The 18428-nt window shown below is 30.3% G+C and overlaps 1 protein-coding gene across 2 annotated transcripts; it reads left to right on the top strand.

Moving 5' to 3' along the window:
• The first annotated feature begins 14281 nt into the window (after nucleotides 1-14281).
• On the top strand, nucleotides 14282-18136 carry LOC114192557 (VAN3-binding protein-like). 2 transcript variants are annotated; one of them, XM_028082310.1, is made up of 7 exons: nucleotides 14282-14945; nucleotides 15261-15386; nucleotides 15939-16350; nucleotides 16510-16776; nucleotides 16897-16946; nucleotides 17187-17244; nucleotides 17425-18136. In XM_028082310.1, the coding sequence occupies exons 1-7, from the start codon at nucleotides 14634-14636 to the stop codon at nucleotides 17637-17639; spliced, it is 1440 nt and encodes a 479-aa protein (XP_027938111.1). In that variant the 5' UTR covers nucleotides 14282-14633; the 3' UTR covers nucleotides 17640-18136. The 2 variants fall into 2 exon arrangements, with proteins under 2 accessions (XP_027938111.1, XP_027938112.1); XM_028082311.1 differs by lacking the exon at nucleotides 14282-14945 and adding an exon at nucleotides 14952-15071.
• Nucleotides 18137-18428: the final 292 nt, after the last annotated feature.

Here is an 18428-nt window from a genome sequence, read left to right as displayed (position 1 = left end):
ACTCTTTTTTTTTTTAAGTGATACCACAAACACATTTTACTATAAAGTAGAAACCCTCCCGGAATAGCAAACTTACTTATCTAATGTTATAATGCCACCCCAAAATGTGCTATCTTGAATCCCATAACGGTACTATTTGTGTTTTGACGTTTGGTTGTGCAAGGTTTCTATTTTGAGATACGATAGGATATCCCAATCTGATAATAAGGTCGTGCTTCATTGCTTCACCAAGCAAAAGAAAACACTACACACACGGGTGGTATAGGCCCACTTCATTATATAATGCAATAGATAAACAGGGATTATTCATTATGTGCACATACTTTTGATTGAAGACTAATCCTAGGTTACCCTAGAATGTGCCACAATTATTATATCTCATCCGCATTATCAAACACTTTTATTGCCTACATCGATTCTTTCGCTACACTCGTGGATGTAAGGGTGTCATCAACTATCTATCCAATGTAGAATTTTTCTAAATATAACAATAAATAATCTTAATTTTTTTAGATATTGTCTGGAACACAAACAACTTGTTCTGATGTCTTCATCGTCGATTTTTTTGAAGATTAGTTGAGGTAATGTAAAGTTTCAATTTAGTTGTTGTGACAGTCTTGATCAACATATCAATTATATTCTTATATGGAGATCTTGAAGAAAAAATCTTTATGAAACAACCAAAAGATTTTGAAATACAAGGCAAAGAGAATCTTGTATGCAAATTTCATAAAAGTTTGTATGAATTGAAACAAGCATTGAGACAATGGTACGAGAAGTTTAATTGGTTTATGAGAAACACAAAATTCCACATATGTAAAGAAAATCACAGAAATAAAAATACTTCCTAATATAATACGTAAACATATCCATTGTACGCAGAACTAAATTGAAATTTTGTGTTTATTTTTATCTCTTTATTTTTTCTTTATCGTCTTGTTCTAACGATTGCCGGTGTTAGTCTCATCGTTTCCCACCTTTAAATACATGTGTTGGAGGAAATAAGTTTGCTATAAGAAGTGCATGATCTTCACTGTAGCTTTGACCATTAGGTGTGTGAGTCGGAAAGGTACAGAAGATGGATACAAGAATTTTGGAAGCTTTTCCTGTATTGTGGAAAAAAAAGGTGTATATTACAGTGTCGGCTTTTGGAATTAATGGATAAATAAAGCAATTTGCAACCTATACCAACAACTCACTGCATAAATCACCCTTTGTGATTAATTGTTGGGGGTCAGAAGAATCGCAGTATCTATCTAACTATCTATCCCGTAGTTGAATTTCTTTTTGGCTGATAATAATTGCAGGGTGGCTTTCAATCTTGTTCTAAATTCTTGCTCAGTTGATGCAGTTCTGTCCCATCTCATTATGTCCCTTCATGTCCTTCATTTTTCGCACCAATGCAATATATAAATTCATTGCGCCACTCACCCACCCACCAGAACAAACCTATTTATTTCCATGGAAAAAGATAATAATCAAACGCAAATGCCACTTCGGTTTGTGGATGAGACTGTTTTCCAAACAAAACTTTACATTTCAAGTCAAAAAGGTGTTTCTATTTTTCACAACAAAACATTATGTCATTACAAGAATTGGCTACAAGATCGACGTATAACAAAATCTGTGACCAAGCAAGAAGAGTTAAATGAAGACAAAAATTAGGATTATATTCATTAATTGATTCAACTGTATGAACTAAGGTCGTTTCCCGACTCGACCACATAATAATGCAACGGCATTGAAAAGAAAAAAGTAATGGATATTTTGACACTTTACATTTACATGCACTTATTTAAAGGTATATAAAAATTTTATTCTAAACTTTAAATAAAATTCAAAATTATATAATATGTCTTTGACTCTATTTAAAAAAAAAACTGTAAGAAGTCATTATGTGGAATTTAAGTTAACACTCAAGCAACTTATGTTTAACCCGTTCAACAAACTCTCTACATTCTAAATATTGATGTTTCTAATCAGGAAAGACATAATTATGAAGATTGGGTAAATAATCTTATTGATGATGATAAAGAAGAGAAAGAGAAGGAACAATAAATATAATTATTCTCATTGAGCATTTGAATATTCTGAAATAAATTCACAAGTAAACTGTTATCTAAGTGATATCATAAAATCTACGCACTTAAGACAAATAGTTATTTAGATATCGGTTAAATATGTTTTTGGTCTTTTATTTTTTAGTGTTCTTCGTCTCTAAAGTTTTTAGTAAATTTTGAAATTAGTCCATATTCGAAACTTTATACCAATTTAGTCTTTCATCTTTATAAATGTGTGAATTAATCATTCTTAACAAATTTTGTTAAATTTATTTGACATTTTAAACGCATTTTATTATATTATTTGAATTAACAATGAAACAAAAATGTGTCAAACAGTATAAACAATTCAAATACTATCATGAAATACGCTTGAAATGTCAGATAAACTTAACATAATTTGGTTAAAAGAACTAAATTCACGTATTTTTTAAAATAAAAAACTAAATTAATCAAAAAATTAAAAAATAACTAATTTTAAATTATACTAAAATTTAAGAAATAAAAATATATTTAACCCTTTAAATAAAACGATATATTATTTAATAAATTTTGTTTAGGTTTATCTGAAAATACCGAAAAAAAAAATGATTACCTTGAGGAAAGGAAAAGGTCCCAGTGATGTGGGACTATAGCATTTAATGAGTGAGTTTAATCTGTTTGTCACATAACAGCATAGCACAACCTCTGACTCACTGTTGTTGGAGTAGCCACTGCGAATTTATTGGCTCACTCCATTTTGTTGCAAATTTCTGTAGTTGCCTTAGCTATTTATATATGTTCATTCCTATTCCAGCCCCTCCCTCAATTATGGTACTTTCATTTTCATCTTCAAAGACCAGCACAACCTCTCAACTCTTGTACTGTGTCAGTCACTCAATGCATGCATACACAATTCCTGGGTGCAAACTTTAACCATCAATCAATGCATCACTAATAACTCATTTTCTGCTACTAATATGTATCTGGTTACTCATCAATACTCACTACGTACGATAAGATCAACACAACAGAAGAATAAAAGCAACTTTATGGGTCCATTGGCATTAATATTATCACGGGTTAAATGAATTCATTCACTTGTTGGTGCGAGGAATTTGGTACAGTGATGACTGATAAGTAACAGATTCGATGAAGGATAGCAATGAACGTGAACCAAAAATATCTCTGTCTATCAAATTCATAATATATATTTCCCCAATACCATTTATTTCCTTTCCAAAAACAAAGAAAGGATCAAAAGTTTTAAAATTTCTCACTTTTTAATTTTCCAAATATCCCATAAAATGTCCACACATGCACTTAAAGAGAATTTGTACCAGAGAATTTGTACCACCGAAACACCCTACTTTGATCGCTGTACCAACACTTTTGCCACTTCGGTTTATGCTTTTTATCACTAACTTCCCTTCAGAACATTTGGGGCAATTTTGGTGACATTGTGTTGGTTCAACCCCTTATTTTCAACCACAAAATCCCATGACCCGATGCAAAATATTATTATGACACTTACCAATAACTCACACTACATAAATGCATCATATCGGTTCCCAAATAACAACCATATATTAAGTGGCTGCTACCCGCGTGCACAGTGAAAGGGGATCACAATCACATGCTCTTCTTTACTTGCTTTCATTTTCTTTCTCTACAATTATACGACACTGTAACGATTTCATTTAAAACAGTTGAAGTTGCATCAAATATGTATATATCAAATCAAACCATTTCGTCTTCTTCCGTCTTCTTCCCAACATCATTTATCAACCCAGTACTTGACTGTTGGCAAATCAATGGTAGCACTTGCTATTTTTATATGGTGTAAGTCCCAAAAATGTTGGTGTTATAGTTCCAAGTAAACAAACATTTTACTGTTGTTTTACCATTCACAATAGGTCCTTGAAAGTTGCAGCCCCAGACACTCCTGCTAAATCATGTACAAACATTCCTTCATATTTGTATCACTTTTAAATCTTCATACAACATCTTTTCATTAAATGCACGATCAAAACTGTACAACTAAAATTAAAAAGTTTGAAATATTATACTTAAGTCTGGTCTTTCACCACTATTCCACTTAGTTATTAAATAAAAATAATATTTACTATTTTTATAAATTTTAAAAAAATATGAAAAGAATATAACTAAAAATAAAATTATTTATCTTTAATGAAATAATATCATCCTGGGTCACAATTGTGAGCCAAGGGTATGAGAAAAGAAGAGTGTTGAATCTTTAAGTCTATTTAATACATTTGTCTTTCTAAATAAAGTAAAATGTCCAAATCCTTAGAGATAATAGGTTTCGATTTCATATGTATGTCATGGAGGACAAGTTTTGTATAGTTACATGATTTCTGTATATGCGTTAAGCTGTTTTGAGAATGAAAAAATTACCTATTATGAGAAAATTTATAATATAAATGATCTCTTACGATTACATTAGTTTACTTTTCTTTTTCTATAATGTTGTGATTTGTTTACATGTGGAAGAGTATGCGAAACTTTAGGATTACTAATGGTCTTCACAGAATTAATAGTTGTTGTTTAAATATATAATGTTTGTGCTGTATAAATCTTACAAGTTGAAGTATTAATTATTTAAAAAAATTTGTTTTTGATTTTTCATGATGAATTTATAAATACATTTTATATACTTCTCAATTATATAAATTATACTAAATTGGGATGTTGAAAATTTTATTTATGAAAACTATGTTTAGTTTTTAGATTGGACTATATATATGTTTTGTTTCTATGCTGTATTAGAGAGTGATGTAAAAAGCTATTGTTCATAATAAGAAGTTTTATATTATTTTTATAAAATTAAATTTGTGTTTAAATCGGATGATTGATTTGAGAGAGTAAAAATAAGTGAATTTGAGAATAAAAAGAGAGGAAAGAGAAAATGTTTGAATTAAGAAATAAATATGAGAAAAAATAAGAGAAAAATTTGTGAAATTTTGTAAATTAATTTAAATTGATGAATATGATAAAAAAAATTAAATAATACATGAATTATAAGAATAAATAAATTACCCCTGTAATAAAATTTTTTATTGCTATATATATATATATATTATTTATATTTGTTATTATTATTTATATTAAAAACCAAGTTCTTTTTTTTACTTTCTTTGTATTCGAACACAGAACGGAGAAAGTGTGATGAAAGTGTGATGTGTAATTTTTTTTTCTTGTTTTCTGTTACTTTATAAATCTATCTATCTTTGTAGAATTAATTTATTTTTTCACACTCCAATCAGTGTAAGAGATATATAATTTAGTTTAAAATTGAAATCTAATTTAAAAAAAATAATTTAAATGAGAAACATATTTAATTTTTTTTGAATAAATGGAGACAAGATGATTTTTACAATCTTTAATAAGGAAAATGCATTATCGGAAGATTTATAAGGATTAATTATAAAATAGAGGGACAAGGCATGAGAAGTTTTGAAAAGTGAAGAGAAAGAAAACAGGGAAGTGCAGTGGTGAGTGGTAGTGGGGCAACGGAAAGGTTTTGGGATTCGTAAGAAAGTGAAATGAAAGCAAAGGAAGAAGATGATGACGTAGCCAGGCACGCCAACACGGGCAGTTTTCAGAAGCACTGCTACTTCCTTCCTCAAACAATCACCACATTGTCAATAAAATAAAAAAAATTATAATCTGAAAATAAGAATGAAAGAAAATAATAACATACATTTTAATATATAAATTTAATTTTCCAATTTTAAATAAAATTATATTATTCAAATTTACATTTTTTAATATTTTGTATATTTTTTAAGTTATATATATATAATTTATTATGTAATTTTATTTAAAGAAATTGATCTAGTGAGAATATTAATAACAATATTAAATTTTCATGATTAAATTTTGAAGTGTCAAACCTTTTTTTTTATGATATTTAAGTTATTTATTTAGTTTTGTCACTTATTAATTTAAATGTTTCTCTGAAATACTTTTTAATAAGTAAAAAAATTAATATTATTATGTTAAAATAACTACATTATTTATTTTTTTAAGTTTAACTATAAAAATGTATTGAAATTTGTGACCGATGAATTCAAAATTTATGTTTAAATTTAACAAATAAAAATATATCTAACCTATAATTATATATTTAAATATATTATTCACAAATATATATTAGCAATATTACTTAATATCCACTACATATTTTATGGGTGTATATTGATATTCATGAAATATTCAATTTATAAGACAAGATGGTGTAAATAATTATTGGGTTAATATAAAAACAATTAAATATAAATGATTAAAATAAAATTTAATATATACATAACATTTAATTTGTTATAAGTGCGATGACTTCTATAAAATGTGATACATACAGAATATATTAACTTGTTTTGATTAAATGATCATTAATATGTGTTATAGAAAAACTGCTTTTAAGTTATGCCTGTTAGGTTTATTTGCTGTATTAAAATGAATACTCTAATTTAGTGATGTGATTATTGATTTCACTTCATAATCATAAAACACATTAAATATTTGGGATTGAACATGCCTTTAGTCCGTGTATTTATACGTGAATTTTAAAATATGTGATACATGAAATAGGTTTTTTTTTTTTTTTAACTAGATGCTTTAATTTTTAAATTTCATATCCAACAATTATGCTGAGTAGATTAAAAATTCAAACACGCAGTTGACTCGAGTTATTCACAAGTAATTTTAAAAAAAAAATCTTTCTTTTATTTATTTTACTTTTTATTATGGATGATACATTTTATGTGTTACTAAAATATAAGAACAAATTTGATATAAAATTAAAATAAACATATTTAAATTTTGCATACAATTTGGGAGACTAATTAACATACTTAACATAAACGTGTTTACTAACAACCAAATATCAACATTTAACAGAAAATGAAGTATTAATGTGCATATGTTAGAATACGTGTAAAAATTATTTAATGCACTATAATGCAGTTTGAATCTTCCTTGTACCATAAAATTTGTGTATACCTACAATACTATTGATTCTGCTGTGAAGAGTTTATTTTAAGATAATGATATTTTTATCTCTTTTAATTTATTGTTATATTATTATATTATTATATTATTTTTTTAATTATTTATTTTATTTTTTAAATAAAATAATATGATTATTTAAAAGTGATTAAAATATTAATATATTTTATTTTAAAAGGATGTTTATTTTTATTTTAAAATTGTGTTGCATATTGTTGTGGGTGATTTATGAGAATATACGGCAGTACTTGGGTGACCGACAGAGTTGGGTTGGGGTGCAGCAGCGCTGGATGTCTAATGCCACACCTACGGACGGACCTACTTAACTTACTGACACTGTACTTTTACCACAACTTACTCTGCACTACAAAATGCTACCACTCTGTCAGTATTTTTATTTTTTTTTTCAGTTGAAGTAGTTATTTCAGATTAAAAGATTAGGAAATGCTGATTTGGTAATGAAAAATCCACAAAATAGTAATTTTAAAATTTATAGCTTTTAAAATTAAGTGTCCTTTACTTTGCTTTTGCGTCAAATATAAAATTGATTAAAATTAATTTTATAATACAAAATTAATATGTATTTAGTTCCAAAATTAATTTAATAAAAAAAAATTAAGTTTAATAAAAAAATAATAATTTTTATTTTTAGGTTGGAATCAATTTTTCACACAAAACCAAATATACTTTAACAATAATTCAATTAAATTAAAAAGGATTTATGATAACTTTTACAATACATATTAAAACAATTAATTTTCTAATTCATTTATATATTCAGTAAAATATAATACACGAAACCTAAGATTTTATTTTGTTAAAAAGTTAATGTCAGGCATAAATAATAATCTGAAACATCTATCGATTTCCTCGATTTTTATTTTCATGTTTCAACGTTATTTTTATTCATTTTATTTTTTTCTAATTTAAATATTTGTGTGTCAGAAACTTTAATTGTATTAATGAATTGAAAATTACAAAATATTAAATTTGAAATTAAGTGATTTTTTTTTATTAAGTGAATGAATATATTTATTTGATTAAATATGTTTTTAATATATTTTAAAATATATTAAAAAAAAAACAGACTTTGGAATGCATCAAAACTTAAAACAGGATTTTAGTCTTGAAAAACACATCTTTAACTCCAAAAAATACTGCATCATATCAAACTTTAAAATTGTAATAAGAGAATCACCTACAAAGATTGCCACTTCAATTTTATTGTCTTTCATTTCTCTTCTAAAATTTTTAGGATCGAATATTGTTAACTCTGAGTTTGTAGTTTTTTTTTTTACTCGAGTTGTTAAAAGAGTACTTCTGACCAAAGATTCAAGATTTGAAATAAAAAAAATTTATAAGGTTTAATATTTTACAAACGGCAATACAAATTCTTATAAAACTTAAGATATCGGTGTTAGAGATGGTAGTAGAGTTTGTAGAACTCCAAATATTGTGATTGTGTTGTGACATTTACTCTTCCGAAGTATTTCTTAAAGATAAAATCATTAATAAATATTTCAAGTTCAAAATAGATACCGATATGATGATTAATTCCAATAATATTAAAATAAAAAAATATTATGTTTCAAAGAAAAAATATATTTGAAATGAATAGTATTTGGAAAAAAAAATTAAATAAGTATTACGAGACATTTTTAACTTTATTTTTGGTGTTTGAAGTACTTTAAAATTAAAACTCTATATACAATATAAAGTTCATAATACAAATTAAAAAAATTCATCACATAAAAACATGACTATTATAAACTAAAAATTACTATATTGATTTATAGTAATCCGATTAAATGACTGAATTATAATAAACTAAAAATTAAAAATGGTCATTATAGTAACTCTTAACTCACTATAAACTAAAAGACATGACCAAATTAATCTGTAATCCAAACCAAATCTGATTAGTTCGACAGATAAAAGAATTAAATATGTATTTAGTTTTTCAAATTTTAGTAAAATTTGGAATTTATCCATTTTAAAAATTTTGAACAATTTTAGTCAATTATTTTTAGAAATACATAGATTTAGTCCTTTAAACATAAATTTTTTAAGTTTATTTATCGTTTCAAATGCGTGAATTTAGCCATTTTAACAAAATTTTATTAAGTTTATTTAACGTTTCAAACCTATTTCATTATTAGTAGTTTGGTTTGTTAATACCCTTTAACACATGTTTAACTGAAAAACACATTTTAAATTACAAACAAACTTAAAAAAATTTTGTTTAAATGACTAAATCTATGTATTTCTAAAGATAAGAGACTAAATTGATTCAAAGTTTGTAAAAGTACTAATTACAAATTTACTAAAATTTGAAAAGAAAAAACATATTTAACCATCGATCAAATGATTGAATAAAAATTTTAAAATATTAAATTCGAATGATCTTATATTTGGTCAAATTGGATCTGAACTTATATGAATGATACTGAATCCTAACTTAAGTTATGGAGACTCTCTGCTTTTCTACTTAAATAAAATAGAAGACATAAAATAACTAGAAGAATAGAAAAACACAAGTAAATGTTTAATTTTATGTTAAAGAATGCAAATTTATAGAGTTCGTATTTACCAAAAAAATCCAAAATTTTAAAATTAATATTAAATAAAAATTTCAAACGTTCTTATTTCTTAATTCATTAAGATATTAAAATTTAAATAAAACTATTTTAAATAACCTTAAGTTTTCATATTTAAAAGATAGATTGAAAACAATGAAGTGAGAATGTTTGGTGAAGAGATAAAATTTGGTCGTTTTCTTTAAATAAAAAATTTATTTAATTGTTGGTTGATGGACTGGTGGGTGGTATTGCAAGAGATACTCCTTACTCCTGTCACTGACACGCATCTTTGTTTCTTTCGAGAAAGTGAATATGTGACAAAAAAAAATGAAAATCTATAAACTAGAAACTTGAAAACATGAAAGATAATTAAAAGTTTAGACTTTCCAAATATAAAGAATTATGTTGGTCACTAATAGAAAATGTTTACTATATAATAAATTTAACTATATTTTCAAATATTTTATTGTTATAAATATGATCAAGTAAAATATTACTTTCAATGATCATATTATCAATAGTTAATTTAAAATTTATTTGAATTCTAATTTATATTTTAATTTTTTATATATATTTAATTATTTTATAAATTTGCGAATATGAATTAATATTAAATAATTGATAATTTGTTTATAATCTAATAATATTTATTTTTAATGTAAAGAACTTTGGTCAATTTCTCAGAGAATATTTTCTCATACCAATTAAAATTCTAACATATCTTTTATTTATTTTTCTTTATTTTCTATTTAATTCAAAAAAATCTTACCTAAACTTTATATTCTATCCTTTCTAGTCTTAAATAGTTAACTCCTTTCTATTTTATTTGTATGTTCTTAGATAATATTAGTTAGTAACATAACAAATTTAACGAATAATAAATCTTTTGATAACAAATAAAATGTTTAGTATGATTTTGAAAATATATTAATAAATGAATTTTAAGTGTAACTCAATCGTGCAAAACTAATTTATAAAATAAAATTTATTTTCATATACATGCGATAAATTTGTATTAACTTTACGAGATTATATTCAAAGTCATCAAATTTATAAATAACGATATAGATATGTTTTCATTTTGGAAATCATGTTAAGCACTCTTTCTAAGTATAACCACATTTTTTTTATTGAGATGCTAATATTTTGTAATAAATTCGTTGTTATGGTTAAAAGAAAAACAAAGAGAATGTCCCGTGATTAAACAGTGTTTGGAAAGACGTTGATGAGGCAGAATATCACAGCAATTCTAAAACAGAACAAAAAAACTTAAATTGAAAGCTTGAAGGAAGACATGAAAAACTACCTCATATGTGATTCTGAAAGCGAAACGAAAGAGGCTATAATTGTTATCGTTTAACGTCACGCAATAAATGGCGATTGTGTTAGCATATTTGTTATTTGAAAGAAGAAATAATTTGAATTTATGGGGTGTAGAAAGTAGTTCAAAGGTCATGATCCTAATGGTCTTGCATCTATATATATGTTGGTTCTCCGTAGCCTAGCACCAGCACCAGCATGTGCCAATGGTCGATCTGGCCATGGCGTTTCTCATATAGATTCTACCCATGTGCCTTACATCCAAATTTAACACCTTCTATCAGATCATATCCATAACTTTTTCTTTCATCAATCGCCATTGCAGTTAAGGGTAACAATTATGTTATAATTCTTCTCTATCTTTGTCTATTTCGAACACAATTCTCCCACCATGGAATAAAATTTAATGGGATGTATGATAAACTTTATCACCGGGATACAACTACTTCTTTCATCACATTATTAAAATCAATGTTAGGAGTGGACTTTAAACTTAATTCAACTCCACAAAAATGATTGATAGATAAGGTAAAGATTGCATCCACTTATATATTATGAATTAACTTTATCTCTAGTTGATGTGAGACTTCCAACGATCAATGATAAATGTTAATAAATTTTCAACATATTTTTTATAGAGTGTGAACTCAATTATTTGAAGTGAATTGAGAATGTGTCTGAATCATCTATTTTTAATGTATTATATATATAGGATATAGTATAGATTTTTAGTTGCGGATGAAGTGGGGCATATACAGAGGTTCTTGATTTGTGGTGACGACGATATAGACTGTAATTTAATATATATTTATTCATTCTTCAGATTCATACGTAAATGAAAGTCGGATTAGTTTGATTGATCGGTTTACTTTATTAAGTTTAACATTATATAGTTCCCGAAGGAGAAATAATCAAAACAGTAACACTTGATTTTAACAACAAAAATGGATTATTATTTAGTATATAAGCTATCTATTTATTAAATAGAAGATAAATATATTTTGTATATACTAAGTTTACTTATTTTTTTCTCTCATATATGTGCACATCACTGTACCTTTATTTGTACAATGGATCCTGATAAAATATACAAAATTATTTATAAAACTACATAAAACATAACATTTCAGTAGAGATCTTAAATGCAAATGTTTGATTTATGATAAGAAAATGAAGTTTTCATAACCCTGCTATAAGATTGATAGAGACTATCCTCCCATACATGTACTATAATCTAAATTTAAATAGAAAAATATATAATTTTTCTATTGAAACGATAGAGTCTCCTGATTTAATATCTTTGTATCTTTATGTATATGATTGTACGATACTGTTTTTTTTGTTGTATGTTTTATCGTTACACTGATTGTAGGCATATATTTTCCATATTTCTCTGTCGTAATTTAACGCAGCTCTTCACACTTTTAACCTGTCTGGAAAAGAAATTTTAGTAACCTTATTTTGTAAATTAAGATGTTTTCATTTTTAACCTCTCTATTTGCTTTAATAAAATCAAGTTATATAGTGTTTTTTAACCTCTCTAAAAAAAATATCGTTTGAGATTTAAAAAAAAATAAAAGATATTGTATGGAACATGGTGCATTAACACTAATGTGACGTTGATATTGGATATTTTTGTCTATCATTAAGTTCAATTCTTTCACCACAACATTTTCACATGCTAATATAAATTTAGAATCACAATGTGTGAAGAATTTGATGTGAATTAATTTTACGGGAATTGTAAGAAGAATTTGACGGGTGGAGTAAAGTTAGTAACGTGTATGTGTGGAAAGTGTGAGTCCCAATCATTGATGAATTTAAATTGATAGGTTTATCTCTTTCGAAGGTATCGTCCCTAAACCTTAGGGCCCATTTCATTAAATTCTCCAGATGGATACAGATCACTCATCAGTCACCACTCCCTCCCTTTTGTTTCCAAATCATATACCACCGCCATTATTTTTCTTCCATTATTTTCCCTATACCTAATCACTTTCACACACACACACACTACAAACAATTCTCACCACAATCATCAAGGACTAAAAATTTCATTCATAAACTCAAAGCTGTGTACCACGGTCAGATAATTGATTTAAAACAAGTACGTACAAATTCCTTCATTTATCCCAATTCAATTCCCTTTTCTTACACATTTCATCATGAACTTTCTTCGTCTTAATTATGTCCATCGCTTTTTTAGTGGATGGAATGATACAGTACGTCTGAAAAAAATAATTACAACATAGAGAGAATAAAGTTAGAAAGAGTGAACAGTGAGGAATCTGATGAATCTACCAAGATGCGCTGTCCCCGGCCTCTGCGACCTTCCACATACCATTCTTTCCAGCAACCTTGATAGTAACAATTCCTTCATCTCATTCTTCATCAATCTTAATTTTTCCTTCTACAAAAGCTGTTTACCAACTAATCGCTGCTATTTTTGACGCCGTAGACTCAAATATCACGACATTTCCATTAATGCATCTCTTGGAGTATATTTATGTTTACTGTACCGGAACAAAGACGCATTTAAGGTAAGCACATGATTTTTTCAATCAAACTCATGAATAAATTATAATTATAGGAATAAAGATAACGCGACACATGAATAGATTAAATTCAGAGAAATTAATGTTTTATGGTTTCTCAATGATTAAATTTTGATTTTTAAAGTAAAGTGAACAGAAATTAATGCAGAGGAAAGAAATGCGAATAAGGGAAGGAGGTGGCCGTGGAGTTTAGGTGGAGGAAAAGGTTTTTAATTCGCCAGAAAGTAGAGAAAACAGAACGAACAAGCAGTGAGTGGAGTTGTTGAGCCTCTTCCAGATTCAATTTTAAACCGCCCTAATACCACCATTCATTTTTTCATACAATTCACAATTTCAAATGTTTCATGCTAAAACGCAAACGTACACTACTTTTCTTTTTCATAATTGCCATCCAACCCACTTCTTCCTCACTCGATTAACACTTTTAGGAGAACTAATCATTTTAAATTGCAACAGAGAAAAAAAAGAGTTAATGAAATCATTGTTTAATCGTATATTTTAAGAGCGAAACCATTTTAATTTTATCGTCGATGTTCCGGATGATGGAATCACGAGATGAGAACCTTACTCCCACTAAAGTAACAGGGCTTACAATCATAACAACACGTGACCATTAAAGGAGAACATAGTATATTATGGATAATAAATATAATAAAGAGAGAGGAAGAAGACAAGAAAGGGAATAAAAAAAATATGACTGAGAAAGAATAAAAGATTAGTGTACTGGTATTAGACAAATATCGAACTCTAGTTTGTTGTCATTCCTATAATCATGTCATGTAATGGTGATCCTTTTCGTGTTTTCTGGTTTAATTCATTTTGTTGGTTTCTTTTTTGATGCAAAATTTTGACCTTTCTATGAGGACTCAGCAACTCTGACTGACATCAAATAGAATACAATCGGCTGCTTTGTCTCTCTTGTATCACTTTTTTTTTTCTTTTCCACTCACACCCCGCTCTCTTTATAAGCACCGCACCCGACGCTTTCACTACGCTTCAACTCTCCCTCTCTCTCTCTCTCTCTCTCTCTCTCTCTCTCTCTCTCTCTCTCTCTCTCTCTCTCTCCCACTCATCCTTACGGTTTTATTTCTCTTTCTTTCACACTCCCAATGGACAAAGCTCAAACCGAACCCTGGCGACCCGACCCGCTTCACGGCGGCATGTTTCGGCCACCGGAGACGCCGCGCGAGCCCATGGAGTTCCTCTCCCGTTCCTGGAGCGTCTCCGCCCTCGAAGTCTCTAAGGCTCTCTCTCCGGCGTTCTCGAAAATCACCCTCTCCGGTAGCGGCGCCGCCGATGCTATACCCGAGGACGTTGCCGGTGAGAGTGAGGAAGCGTCCGCCATGGTTTCCGGGAACCCGTTCTCCTTTGCCTCCTCGGAGACTTCTCAAATGGTGATGGAACGAATCATGTCACAATCCGTAAGGCTTCCTTCCGAACACGATAGTATGGTGTAATTGTTTTCCCATGCAAGGGTTGGAGTTGAATCATATCGCAGTCTCTGGAAAAGGAAAACACCTGAGAGAATGGACTGCAGTGTTGTTTGTGTCAGTCGCACAAAGCTATTTGGTTTCTAGCTTCGTTTGTCTTCTTCGCCTCTTTTGTTTCTTCTGTTTATTGTTTACCTCACTCTGTTTCCATTTAAACGGTTTCGTGTGCGTCAATCCTTCGTTATCTTTTATCTCGAACGTGATGAAGAAGAAATGCTAACGTATTTATTGTGGCGTATTCCGCAGCAGGAGGTGTCTCCACGAACTTCAGGAAGACTCTCTCACAGCAGTGGCCCTCTTAACGGAACCCAAAGCTGTGGCTCCCTAACCGATAGCCCTCCTGTTTCTCCTTCTGAAATCGACGATATCAAGGTACATACATCATGCATCTTTAACTTTTAGCCATCCAAGAAAAACACAATCACTCGGTTATAACCAACATGTCTCTCACCTTTCTCTACAACCAAGGCAACCCCAAACCCCCTTTAATTTAATTTAATCACCTCCTTCCAATCTCGTTGTAAACTTCTTTTTTCTTAAACTAACATTACTATTATAATAAACAATTTATTACTACCGCTAAGGGATGGATAAATTTAGCAGAAGGCGTGTGAAAGTTTGATGGATCCTCTATTTTTAGGGTATGTTCCAATTGGTTAACTGGTCCATTTCCGGTGTCCAATTGGTCGGGATACCCACGTCGAGTAGCACCTAATAACCGTCGTTGCAAAATCCAAATTTAGCAAGCCAAAGCCTCTAACTTTCTGCCCTCTGCTGCATTCACCGCTGCTGTCTTTAACCTTTAACAAATACATTGTTACAATATTTTAAACGGCGCACATAACAGACCACTGCCTTAGGATTAATGTCTTGTGTTTTCTCTCCTGTTTTATGCGAATGTCTTCTGTGCGATCATCTCTGCAGTACACCCGCTCCAACAACATCTCCAGCAGTCTGAGTCTTAATTTCAGAACAACGCCTGCAGCCTCCGGTAAGACAGTTGGAAGGTGGCTCAAGGATAGGAAGGAGAAGAAAAAGGAGGAGACTAGAGCGCACAATGCTCAGCTCCATGCGGCGGTGTCGGTCGCCGGAGTTGCCGCAGCGGTGGCGGCGATAGCCGCTGCCACCGCCGCCTCGTCCGGGTCTGGGAAAGACGAGCAGATGGCTAAGACGGACCTGGCGGTGGCGTCGGCGGCGACACTGGTGGCGGCACAGTGCGTGGAGGTGGCGGAGGCTCTGGGTGCCGAACGCGAACATCTTGCGTCCGTGGTTAGCTCGGCGGTGAATGTGAGTTCTGCCGGCGATATTACAACTCTAACTGCTGGGGCTGCGACAGGTACGGTGGTGAGAATGCAGTGTGAATGAATGACATATCGAAGAACATTCTGTTAACGAAAATTGTGTGAATTTTGATGGAAATTGGAAAATATGCGTTCTGATTAATGATTTGTTTGTCTTCATTTTAATTTATTCGTGGTGTGGTATTTAATTGCAGCTTTGCGTGGGGCTGCCACATTGAAAGCGAGGGCCCTGAAAGATGTTTGGAATATCGCAGCTGTAATTCCCGTGGAGCGAAATTTGGGAGCTGGTGGAGGCAATAGTATTATTATTAACAATAATAATAATAATATTATTAGTGGTAGCAACGGGAATTCTGATAGTAGTTTTGGCGGTGAAATTGTGGCAGAAGAAAATTTCTTGGGTATATGCAGTAGAGAATTACTTGCCAGAGGCGTTGAGCTCCTCAAACGCACTCGGAAAGGTATATATTTTTCATCTAGTTTTGGTTATCAGATTGTTGTTCTCTCATGGAGTCTTCTTGTATACAGAGAAAATTAATTCTGTGGTCTTATTATGCTCTAACGAGCGAATATTTGTGCAGGTGATCTTCATTGGAAAGTTGTGTCTGTGTATATAAACCGGATGAATCAGGTAGGCATCATGTTTCCCCGTGTTCCAGAATGATGAACTTTTTGATCTCAGAGTATGACTAATCACGTAATTATCTGCGCATCGATTAGTATTAAACTTTTAACGATGTGTTTAAAACATGATTGTGGAAAAGTTAAGAGGTGGGGGCCTTTTATATGATGAAGTGAAGGTATCTAGTTTACTTTGGTTCCTTAGAAAACTGCAACCTTTAACTCATTGGAACTACTTTTTGGTGTGAAGGTTATACTAAAAATGAAGAGCAGGCACGTCGCTGGGACCATCACGAAAAAGAAAAAGAGTGAGTTTTCATTACTTTTGTCTTGCTCCAAACTAATTATTTGACAACAGATTTGGAGGTGGGTCTTGTTCCGTTTTGGGGATTTGTGAAAGTCGTAGGTGCCACTACTATTAATAGTTGTGAAAGATCAAAAAGGGTGCTCTAATTTTTATATATTCCCTCTGCTTTGAATGGGTTCAGATTTGGTGGTGGAAGTGATCAAAGATGTACCGGCCTGGCCGGGGCGCCACTTGCTTGAAGGTGGCGAGGATCGTCGTTACTTTGGGTTAAAAACAGTGATGCGTGGAACTGTGGAATTTGAGTGCAGAGATCAGAGAGAATATGATGTGTGGACTCGGGGTGTTTCGCGTCTTCTCTCCGTTGCAGCAGAAAAGAACAACAGGAACCGGATATGAGCATGAACATCTGTTTCTGTGTTGAATGTGAGGGATAAGAAATTTTGGCAGTGGGAATGGGCGAATCAAAGAAGGTGAAGGTGCTACTAGCAGGCATTATAGGTCTTTTTGTACATGTGGGTTTTTGATTATTGTAAAAAGGTGAAACTAAAGGCAACTGGGGTCACACTTTGGAGGAATTGGATGTAATTTTTTTTTGAATGTGAAAGCGAAACGTTCAATCGAAGTGAGGCCAACGTGAGCCAATAGGCCTTTGGCTCTTTGATTGTTTTGGAAGAAAAATGAGTACCTTGGACTTGGGATTGTAGGGGTAGTCAAAAAGAAGAGGAAAGAATCATTTTGGAGGGAAAGTATAATGTTTGAGGACAAATGTATCCTTGTTTGATCCTCTTGTTTGTACATTTGGGTTTGGACTTTATAAAAAAAGTGGTCAAATGTCTTGATTTTCGTGTGATTATCACAATAAATAATTTCTGGGCATCGTCTATTGGATTGGATCTTAAGGGTGAAGTGAGGTACCTATAGAAATTTTGTGGCTTCATTTCACCTATCGTTGATTGGTTATGTTTTACTCTTCTAACTCGTTTATTACCTTATTCACTAGATCCTAATGAGGATCAATTTAATCCTTGATTAAAAAGTTTAAACTAGTAGTCAGTTGGATTAGTTTAGAGGTTTGAACTGATTTTTACGCCACTGACTGTAATTTGTTACCGAAACTAACTGTAATTCACATCTTATGTAATCATCAACTACATTATCTAGTTTAGCAATTACGTATATTATCCA

The sequence above is a fragment of the Vigna unguiculata genome, chromosome 7, assembly GCF_004118075.2.
Source record: "Vigna unguiculata cultivar IT97K-499-35 chromosome 7, ASM411807v1, whole genome shotgun sequence".
NCBI classification, from domain to species: Eukaryota; Viridiplantae; Streptophyta; class Magnoliopsida; order Fabales; family Fabaceae; genus Vigna; species Vigna unguiculata.
The sequence above is the reverse complement of the archived record's forward strand: the minus strand, read 5'-3'. Positions and strand labels throughout refer to the sequence as shown.

Coding starts and splice junctions, on each gene's coding strand:
- LOC114192557 (XM_028082310.1), top strand. CDS start 14,634: ATGGACAAAGCTCAAACCGAACCCTGGCGACCCGACCCGCTTCACGGC. Junction 14,946..15,260: donor AACGAATCATGTCACAATCC/GTAAGGCTTCCT, acceptor CGTATTCCGCAG/CAGGAGGTGTCTCCACGAAC. Junction 15,387..15,938: donor CTGAAATCGACGATATCAAG/GTACATACATCA, acceptor TCATCTCTGCAG/TACACCCGCTCCAACAACAT.